Source organism: Scedosporium apiospermum, assembly GCF_000732125.1.
Source record: "Scedosporium apiospermum strain IHEM 14462 chromosome Unknown SEQ_SAPIO_0086, whole genome shotgun sequence".
NCBI classification, from domain to species: domain Eukaryota; kingdom Fungi; phylum Ascomycota; class Sordariomycetes; order Microascales; family Microascaceae; genus Scedosporium; species Scedosporium apiospermum.
Genome location: NW_015971787.1, coordinates 1,383,614 through 1,393,980, shown reverse-complemented (window position 1 = coordinate 1,393,980; position 10,367 = coordinate 1,383,614). Strand labels below are relative to the sequence as shown.

At 51.8% G+C, this 10,367-nt stretch overlaps 2 protein-coding genes across 2 annotated transcripts; both read left to right on the top strand.

Annotated features, from left to right (window-relative positions):
• Positions 1-293: 293 nt before the first annotated feature.
• On the top strand, positions 294-1,728 carry SAPIO_CDS2620 (uncharacterized protein; the record flags this gene model as incomplete). The annotated part of the gene is made up of 5 exons (XM_016785593.1): positions 294-558; positions 620-853; positions 912-997; positions 1,060-1,235; positions 1,299-1,728. The coding sequence occupies 5 exons, from the start codon at positions 294-296 to the stop codon at positions 1,726-1,728; spliced, it is 1,191 nt and encodes a 396-aa protein (XP_016644969.1).
• A 1,834-nt stretch (positions 1,729-3,562) lies between these two features.
• On the top strand, positions 3,563-5,192 carry SAPIO_CDS2619 (Uncharacterized protein; the record flags this gene model as incomplete). Its single annotated transcript, XM_016785592.1, has 4 exons — positions 3,563-4,086; positions 4,181-4,531; positions 4,648-5,008; positions 5,079-5,192. 4 exons carry the CDS (start codon positions 3,563-3,565, stop codon positions 5,190-5,192), a joined length of 1,350 nt encoding a protein of 449 aa, XP_016644968.1.
• Positions 5,193-10,367: the final 5,175 nt, after the last annotated feature.

Here is a 10,367-nt window from a genome sequence, read left to right as displayed (position 1 = left end):
ATCAATCTACAGGCTCTCTATCATCTACCATCACACCTTCAGGAGATGCGAGACCTGCGGGGCTGCAGCCTTGCGTAAAACGAGGCGATTTTTCCCCGCACGTCTTGTAAAGGAGTGCCACGTCAGACACCCTCGGCTTTTGATTGATGTGCATAACGGGCAGGGCTCTATCTAGACAGGGAGATCTAGGTGATGTTTCGCTGTTTACTTAAACCCCGAGTATCACTCTCCAGAATGACCGTCTTGCCCTTTCTTTTCATTTGTAAGGCGCTTCGAGGATTCTCTCATGAGCTATGGCGTCGATTGCTCTCTTGACTAGGCCGCCGGCCGGTCCCGGGCCGGTCACCACCCCGAACCAGATTGCCAAGCCGGCTTACACCGGTGTCTCTGAGGGCAATGAAGCTCGGAAGGAGGATCCGCTTGCGCGGTTTCCCGACAAGCTTTCATCGCCGCTTTGCTGGGATGCACGTTCCTTTCCCAAGGGTACTGGAGACTATATCATTCAGTTTACTGCCGACGATCTGGCCAGCATTGACAATGCAGTAACGTCCTTTAGGGGTACGCCCAGTCAATATCTTTTTCGAGTGATGTGCGCAATTCTAACTTTGTGAGTGTCTAGCCCTCAACCTGAAAGATGTCGCAATGGTTTGCCCTGAGAACTTCCCCTTGGCACCTGGGTTAGCCCAGAAGCTGAGGGATGCAAGCGACATCGTTCATAACGGCCGCGGCTTTTCTGTCTTTCGTGGCCTTTCTCCCAATGGCCGCTCCGATGAAGACAATGTTATTGCCTTTGCCGGTGTCAGCAGTTACATTGGTCGTGATCGCCACGCCAATAGCAATGGCTTCGCCATGGGTTAGTAGAGGCGATTCAAGAATGATGGTTAGGCGCGTTGGCTTAACTTTTTGTATAGATCACCTTCGCGATGCCATCCGCGACCCGAAGCCGAAGGGCCGTGAACACGTGGAACTTCACCCATCGAAGATGATGGTTCCCTTGGTGTGTATATCTGTTCATGGCGGAAGCATAGTTGACTTAGATTCTAACCCCCGTCGCTACAGAAATTCCATGCCGATCGTAACTTCGCAGACGTGTTGGCTCTGTACATCAAATCGAAAGCCGCCAGCGGCGGCCAACAATACCTCTCCAGTGCCTGGACTGTTTACAATATGATGAAGGAGTCTTACCCCGAAGAACTCCGAATTCTCGTCCAGGACTTTCCATGGCCCGGTGTCCTGTACGTATCCCTCGCTCCAAAGCCTAACCTTTTAATGTGCTATGGTGCTAAAATTACTACTAGGAATGAGATGCCTCACACGACCTATCACCCCGTCCTTTTCGAAAAGGACGGCCGTATTCTCTGCCAGCTGGTCTATCGCGTCTTCGAAGGCACCACTCTTCTCAATGACAGCCAGTGGCGCGCCCTCGACACTTTCGAGAAGTGTGCCAACGAGTGCGCCATCGAACTCGACGTTCGCCCCGGTGATATCCAACTCGTCAACAACCTCGGGCTCCTGCATGCACGACGAGGATGGATTGATCGCCCCGGCATTGAGAGGCATTACTATAGACTGGGACTGAGGGATCCCGAGAATATGTGGGCGAGACCTGATGGGTATGAATTTGTCTTTGACAATCGATTCGTCACGCCGAAAGAGGAGCAGGTCATTCCAGTTACTGATTTCGATCCGTATGGATTGACGAGCTTGGATATGGACGGACATGGTTGAAATTGTACTTCTTCAGGAGGATCTTGTCTTACGCCAACCATAGTTTTAGCTTGTAGTCTTTTCCGTTGTCTTTGATTCGCTCTCGTTATTGGAATACGGAAACAACAGGTTTAGCTCCAAATTCCAGACTTCCCGTTTGTACCATGTATCTCCCTCCAGCCACCCGCGACTTGACCACGTGACGTATATCCCCGACAATGTGGCTTGCACACCAAATGGTCTCGTTTCCTGCTGCCAGGTGGCCACAGCTCCTCTCCTACGTGACGGACGTGACGTGTTGGGGACAAAAAAAAAAAAAAAAAAAAAAAAAAAAAAATCCGCCAAGAAAAGGTCGAAAACGTGCAACGCATCGAGCCGAGTCTAGACCGTCTGGCCCCTATTAAGGGAAAAAAAAATTCTTTGGAGCCCTCATTTAAGATTGAGATTCTGTGAGGAGGACCGAGTCATGGCAGAAGGAGTTTGGGATAGAATTCGAGGGGATTCACGCGATTTGTCCCTTTGTTTCTTGTCCCCTCTTTTTTTTATCCTCTTCAATCTTGAGGTACAAAGGCATTATACAAGTATTGTTGGAGGTTGTTGAGGTTCTTCAAGATCCTCCCTCAGAGTCTTTGGCTATCGGTAGATTGCGTGTGTTCCCCAAGTCCCAAATTCCCGATCGTTTTCATCTCTCTCTTCATACTTGGTAAACGAGCACGGGGACTGCAACTACTTCGTATATTACGAAGCAGAGCTATTAACGGGCACCCTCTCCTTTTTATCAGCCCTCTATACCCTCTACGAAGACTCAGAGACTGCACATGCTTGACGGCTAAGTGAGCCCAAGTCTATCCAAGTCTCTCGTTGTCACTTGTAGATGTTCCGAGTACTTTGAGCAATACTTCGTTGCTCCTTCCTGAAGCTCTGGTGAAACTGACGCCATCGAGGGTACCAGAACTTAGTACAATCAGTCTCGTTCATCGATCTCTACTTCCCTACTTGTTTCTCGCTGTTCTCCCTTGCCGAGCTTAATTCGACTCCGTGTCCATCTCCACCGCTCCCCTTCATTCTCCATCAATCTTCTCTCCATCATCCCACCTGGACCTGGATCTCTCTGCTTTATCAATCGCCCGCGTCTATTCTCCTCCAGACACTTTGCGCCAGGTACCTCTCCCTCACTTTGATCGATCCCCACAGAGATCCCCACATCCTTTCGACGCAAGTTCCATCAATAGATCTCTCTCGACGAACCCGTTTCTCGTCAGTTATCCTTTCGTCCATAGCCATCCTTGCCACACCAAATAGCTACGAGAACAGAAATAGAAAAAGACTCCGGCAACACACAACCTCATTCCATGATACACTACGCAGCTCCAGATCCTGTTCAACACGCCGCTTTCAAGATCGACGCAACCTGTACCAACAGCGCTAGGCCCGATCCACCTCCCAAAACCGACCCACACGCTTCCAACGAGGGAATGGTAAATCGCCAATAGCTTTACCTGTAATAGCTTTGCCCCATTGTTGAGCAAAGAGGTAACCCACAACCAGCTGCCAGTTGGGCCTAGAACCGAAACTCAGAACTCAGACCCAGAGCAAGAGCGAAGAGTCGAAGCTAGAATCTTGAGCCAGGGCCCGATTTGCCAATCTCCAGTCTCACACCACCTCTCTCCTTTCTGCTGTTTGCTTCCAGCCGTGTTCTGGTTCATTGCCCAATCTTAGACCTGGTTACTCCCCTATTCCGTCGCCTTGCCCTTTGTTTCTCTCTTTTTTCTTTTCTTTTTTTTCCCCTCCGTTTTCTTTTCGTTTTCGTTTTCCTTTTTTTTTTTTTTTTTTTCCTCCCAATAAAAACATCGTAATGTCCTCACCCGCATCCTCATCGACCCACTCGGGCAAGCGAAAGCGACCCTCAACCACCGACCCCAACTTCGACATGATGGATCCCGCCCTGCAGCCGTCGTCGCGCGATGCCTCCGGCGAGGAGGGTGACACCACCGCCCCCGAGTCCGGCAAGCTCCAGAACCGGAAGCAGCTCGACAACGCCACCTCGTCGTCCCTGTCGGCCCACCCGCCCAAGAGGCAGCGGGCCAGCTCGGACCGCGCCAGCGCCATTGCCGAAGCCAGGAGCCAATCCGCCGCCGACCCGGGCGAGCCCAGCGACACCACCGAAGCGAGTGTTGATATTGCTGAGAGGGTCGGCCGTAGGGGTAGGAAGCCCTCGCTGATCACCAAGGAGAATGAGAACGGCACCGAGAAGCGCGCGATGCCCCCGCCCCCTATTGGAACCTTGTCTGATCCCGCGGGATACAAGACGAATCCTCCACCGGTTGGAAGGCCGGTTAGGGTATATGCGGATGGTGTCTTTGATCTGTTCCATCTAGGGTGAGTGGTCCCCTTTTCCTTTGCCTCCCTCTTGAGCTATTTTCGACGCGTTCGTCGGCTTCTCTTGCTAACACCATTGGCTCCACCTCCGCAGACACATGCGACAGCTCGAACAGGCAAAGAAGGCCTTTCCCGACGTTTACCTGATTGTTGGCGTCACCGGCGACGAAGACACACACAAGCGCAAGGGTTTGACGGTCCTGTCTGGCGCCGAACGCGCCGAGACGGTACGCCACTGCAAGTGGGTCGACGAGGTTGTCGAGAACTGCCCCTGGATCGTCACCCCCGAATTCCTCGACGAGCACAAGATTGACTACGTTGCGCATGATGATATCCCCTACGTCGCCGATGAAGGCGACGATATTTACCAACCGATCAAGGAGGCTGGAAAGTTCCTTGCTACGCAGCGTACCGAGGGTGTGAGCACCACTGGTATCATTACCAGGTGAGTACTTGCATCTTGGATCTCTCACCCCCTCTCTCTACACTCCTTTATACTCTTCACACCCTTTCCCTCCCTTGTCCTCTACCGCCATAAGCTGACAGAGCTCACTTCTACAGAATCGTCCGCGACTATGAAAAATACCTCGCCCGGCAGTTCAGGCGCGGCGCCTCTCGTCAGGAACTAAACGTCAGCTGGCTCAAGAAGAACGAAATGGATCTCAAGCGCCACGTCCAGGACCTGCGCGATAATATCCGCACCAACTGGTCCACCACCGGTCAGGAGCTCAGCCGCGAGCTTCGCCAGTTCTGGCCCGCGAGCCGACCCCAGAGCCCTGCCCGCCACGCCTACATATCCAACGGCGAAACGTTGTCTCCCGTGTCCGCGCTGAGGTCGCCTGGCCAACCCGGCGGACAGGGCAGTATGAACGACTTTGTGGCCGGGTATGCTGTGGGGCTTATCGGTGGTGTGCGATCATGGGTATGTCCCTCCGACACCTGCTATATGATTACATGATTCTTGAGATTGGGGTTTACTGACTTGGGCGCAGATGACGAGGAGCCGCAATCGGGACATGGATAGTCGACCTGTCAGCGACGACGACTCCGAGGAGAGCGGTTCTGACAAGGTACAGGTGCAGAGGCCTGTGTCGTCGAAGATTTAGACTGCTTACTTTTACGTTTTTCTCATTGCTTACGGAAACTTTTGGGACCCGGTAATTTCTTCTTCCTATGTTTAAAATTGCTCTGCCTTTCTTTTTCGTCCGCCCCCTTATCCCTTGTCTCTTATATTTTGCTTTCCGCTGGTGTAATTATAATTTTCTTGTCTCTTCTACACTTTGAAAAAGGGGGTATTGGTAAAAAGCTTTCTTGAAAGAGGACGAAAGGTATATTTTTTCTACTTTTATTATTATTATTTTTTTTTCTTTTCTTTCCTTCTCTTTTCCTTCTCTTGCATGAAACATCAAAAGGGGCGCTGAAATCAAGAAAAAAGGCGGATCGGATTGGTTATCAGAACAGAAAGAAAAACACAGTTGTAAGAGGGGGAATGAAGAAGAAGGGGAAAAAAGGATGGGACTCGTTTGTTCTTTTTTGAACGCTTCGTTTCTTGGGTGGGATCTTTGGCGGAATGGCACAGGAAGATGGGAGATGATGGGAGGAATTGCTAGGGATTGTGCGGCTTTTTTTAGACTTGTTTCTTTAAGATATTCTTTTTAAGCTATGTCTTTTCTCTTCTTCTTCTTCTTGGGTATTCAGATTCGTGAGGCGTGAGATTCGAGGAAGGAAGGGAGAGGTAGGTTTTGGAAGTTGGGAGGTGATGTGGGGGGATGTGTGATGGATTCGATGTGCCAGTTCGGTTCGGAGTTGACGAGGAAGAGAAGGGAGAGGAGCAAGAGGGAACGGGAATAGAGGCAGGAGGGGAGGGAGGCCCGGTGCGAACCTAGCTTGAGGATAGCCTGGCCCCCCTGCCTGAGGGATTCGAGGACACCGGGATTAAGCGCTTGGGCGGGTGGTCGAGATGCGCGTGTGTATGGTTTGCGGGATGAAGAGTGTTGACTGGTTCATGGTTCGCCTTTTGGAAACTCGGCTGGGGCCGAGCGCCCCTGGAGAATGTGAAGGGTGCGTTGAATGCAGGATGGGCTGAGAAAGTGCTTTGCAGGGTTGGTTTCGGGGGGACGTGTGAGGAAGGCATATGGGGGCGGAGGATGAGTGGTCTCGAGGTAGGTTAGGCTGAGGCTGGGGGTGTATCGCGAGACGAAGAACTTTTTGCATGACTTGGGGGGTGTGTGCAGGTGTAGTATCGTAGACAGGCCCGAGCCTGGTCTGCGAGGGTCTCAAGAGGTGGGTGGAGACGCGCTGATGGGGGTTTGAAGAGATGCACGAAGGATTGGAGGTTGGCTAGATCTTGATGATGATCCTACCCTCGGAGCTGAACCCTGAGGATCTAGGAGTCTACCCGGACAGGTGCTATAGGGGGCGGAAACATGAAGGCGAGGGGGCCGTTACACATAAGATTGACATAGATGGTCTGTCCTTCCTGCGCAGCTCACACGATGCCCTCCACATCCTTGGCTACGGATTTAACCTCTTGATCCGGGGCGGAAGAGGTATATGGTTAGCCGCGGGGGGCTGTTTCTTCTACAGCTGCTGGGGGCCGAAGGATGAAGGCTTGAAGGCGATACTACCATCAATTACATGGATAATGGGGCCGGTTTAAGGCCTCATTCGTCTTCGCCCAACACGACGAATGCGAGAGATCACATCTTCAGGAAATTGACAGCTGGGTTGGTTCGCATTGGATCTGGACATTGGCTAGCTGGGGGCAAAGATCGAGACAACACACCCTATATTCGGGGCCGAAAGAAGCGGTATCTTCTTCGTCTAGTTCCGCATGTCATAGTTTGACGTCTTTGCCCCCTCCCCCACCAACAACCATCGCGACTATTCCAAATATCTGGCCTTTGTGCTCATATGAAGTCATCCTCGGGTTGATTATCTATCTCTGACTGATGCTGACTGGGGGGTCCGGCGGTTCTCTCACACAAGGATATGCGTCCGGGAGGCAGTAGCATGATGGTCAAAATAGAAGCAAGTCCCGTAGAGCTACATGGGAAAGAGTCCTGTCCAAAGGATGGTTCATGAAGATCCACTGACGAGCCTCTCTGCCGGAGGCAGCCTAGACCAAAAATAGAAAAATAATACCCCCCAAAATGTAATTCAGACGAGAGAAAACTTACTCGAAGGAAATAGGAGCACTTTCGTTTGGGAGAGGGTGTTTTCTTCGCTTCTGTGATGCAAAAAGTCCAACCATCTCGGAGATGCCGGGGCGGACCCGGAGCTTCCCGTCGTTAGCCCGGAAGGTTTGTCCTCCGAAGCGGAACTGACAGACTCCGGACGTCAGCCTTACAGTTCCCCACTAGACAGAAAAATCAAAGCAAGTTTATGAAGACATAAAGTTGTGTCTATTCTAGAAGAGGCTTATAGGTCCGGTTTCTATTTGCAAACGCCGAGACTACACCGTCCAGCGTCTACTGGCGCCGAAGGGGGGGATCAGCAAAGTAGGCAGACTAGAGGTGGAGCGGGTAGGAGGATCCCGTCTTTCCCGCGAGGCGTGGTGGAGGATCCATGCCGTGTTACGGCGGATAGGGCGAAAAAGGAAAAAAGAGAGCTGAACATAGTGAGTTCGGACAACCTCTACTAGCCTCATCCTCAGCTCGTTTTTCTAATAGTGCATGCTATAAGGGTATAAGGGATCTTTTTTAGGCCTGATGTGAGAAAAGTGTGGCTTGGTGGCCGGAAGGCTCACGATCCGAGCTAAATTTTGCTTCAAACTTTAGCGCGGGGGGGGAGCAGCAAGGCTCGATTGGAGAAGCGAAAGAAAAGGGAAAAAGGGAAATCTGAAACAAGGCCTGCGTTTACGGAGTAGGATCAAGTCTTTAAACGAGATGACGTGCAGCGAAAAAAAAGTACAAACACGAGGGCAGTGAAAGGGGGAAGACAGGATCATCTCTAACAAGAAAACACCCATGGGGTCATCCGATGATTTTGCTCCTCCGCCTCCCCGCTCCGCGCTCCTTCCGTAGATACCTTGTCTATGCGGGAGATCGTCATTACATTGCATGTTAAGCGCGGAAGGAGGCCATGCCATCTCGTATCAAGGACGAATGGAACAAGAGAAGAGAAAAAGAAAAGGGTGTCCGGCGTTCCCGGAATTAGACACATTCGGGCGCTTAGTCCCATGTCCGCTCTTCTTTCCTTCCTTCTGCCTCTTTTTTCCCTGGAGAGAGGACAGGTATTGGTTGAATCGGTCACACAAAGCTCGCTTGCATGGGGAAAAGGAAGAGGGCTGTGTCTGGCGTCTGCATCTTCGTATCTGCGCCTTTTCGCAGACAGAGTCCCGTCAGTGGTGGAGATAGACGCGAGAGGAGTGGCGGGGACCCGGGGAGGGGGGGAGCAGACTGCCGGCCGGAAGGGAGCAGGTCCGTCCGGGGCAGTGGAGTGGGCTGCGCCACCCGAGCCTTCGGTTTGGAGGGTGTCATTGATCTGCCAGGCTGGTTGCCATGCTCAGGTACCCGGGAAGAACGCTGTGGCGCAGCCTCGGCGGACACTAACAGTGGCTCGGTGTTTCTTTTTCTCAGAGTGTTGGTGTGTGAGAGACAAAAGAGAGAGAGTGTGTGTGTGCTTGAAACGCAGGCCTGCGTGCTGCAAGGGCAGAAGGCGTTCTGGTTTTTGCACCGCCACAATTGTCATGCTTCTGGAAAAGAAAGCATAGAGCATTCGAGATACACACGTTCCTGTCCCAACACTGGGTTGCCCTGCAGATTGGGGACATATACGACGTCGTGCACATGATGTAGTGCGAGGATCCTGACGTGAGAGGAACACATTTACGCCTCGATCTGGCTTAGGGTGAGAGGCGAATACCGCTGCACACTTCGTTCTACCCAAGTCGATGTCTGCCATCAGGCTGTTTTGATGCCATCTCCATGGCACAGCCCCGCCATCGGGCCGGTGAGATCTTGAGTTAGGCCTTGAGAAAAGTCCGGCGCTGTCTGTTATTGGTGAACTTTTTCGTTTCAACTGCACTGCCTATAACTTGAAACAAAAAACAAAGGGAGAAAAGAATGGGTATCGAGATTTATCGTTGGAAAAGTGCCGCCGAGGGAATGCCATTCCCTGCTCATACATACATATTTCATACAGGTACGATGTTGCAGCCTCTCGTATGGGTTTGCAGATGGGGCAATATTTCAGAAGATTGGGGGCCTTTTCTCGGAAGATGAAACACTTCAAAGTCCTAGGAAGCCATCATTGATCAATCGAAGTCCTATGAAGAAAGATTCTCAATGATCCTAGCGTAAACTGCTGAGGGGGCGGGCGGAGGAGACGATGCCGTCTTCACTGGTCCTGGGGGCCATGCACTGTGATCCTGGCACGCTGATACGATGATGTTAGTGGGACGGGATTAGTAGGTTTCAGTGGGCCAACAGCAGGCGTGCCTCGACCCAACAAAATTCAGTGCTGGAGCACCACTGAATATGGGGTTCTATGTTGCAGTTACAGTGGATTCGCTTAGCGAACTGGCCCCCAAAGAAGTCGCTAAACCTGCCAGATCATAGCAAGGAACTGCCAGCGTCGCAGCGCTGAACTTATGTAAGCCCACAAATACAAAGCACGAAGCTAGGAGATTGGAAACTAATATCGCGTCGATATCCCACCATGGGTCTATTTTGATAACCAGAGAGACCGGCCGGCAGCATGTTAACGGTTCCGCGGACACCTACATTACATTAGGGCTCGCATTGATAGTTGATCGGTCAGTGAATTGATGATGATGTCTCGTCTTGGCGCACCGTAGCGTCCCTGCAACTGCACCTAATATTTGCAGTAGCCTGGTCCACTCTGCGGTGTACTTAGTGTAGTTAGTGGATGGGCGGGAGACATTGGAGTGTCTCCCTCAAGGCTTACGGTATGGTGGGTGGAGTGTAGTCTGATCCTGACCCCACTGTGCCTTTTGGAGTTCAGAAAGTGGAAAGTCATGGCCAGGCGTCCATGGTTCTTGGGGACATGTAATTCCCATTTCTGAAACACGACTTACATCGAGTTTATTCCCACGAAATCTTCGATGTCAATTCTTTGTGCGAATGGCCTGCCCGGCCCTGTGGCCAGGCCAAGTCATGCTGGCCGCGCCAACGGGTCTCCAAGTGCGGAACGTCCCGTGGAGGTCGAGGCCAGCCTAGAGAGCAAGGACCAGGCTTAGAAAATGTTAGCCAGGCCAGCCAGGCCAGCCAGAACAAAACTACTTCGTACGTAGAATTCGATACTTCCATGTTGTTTCT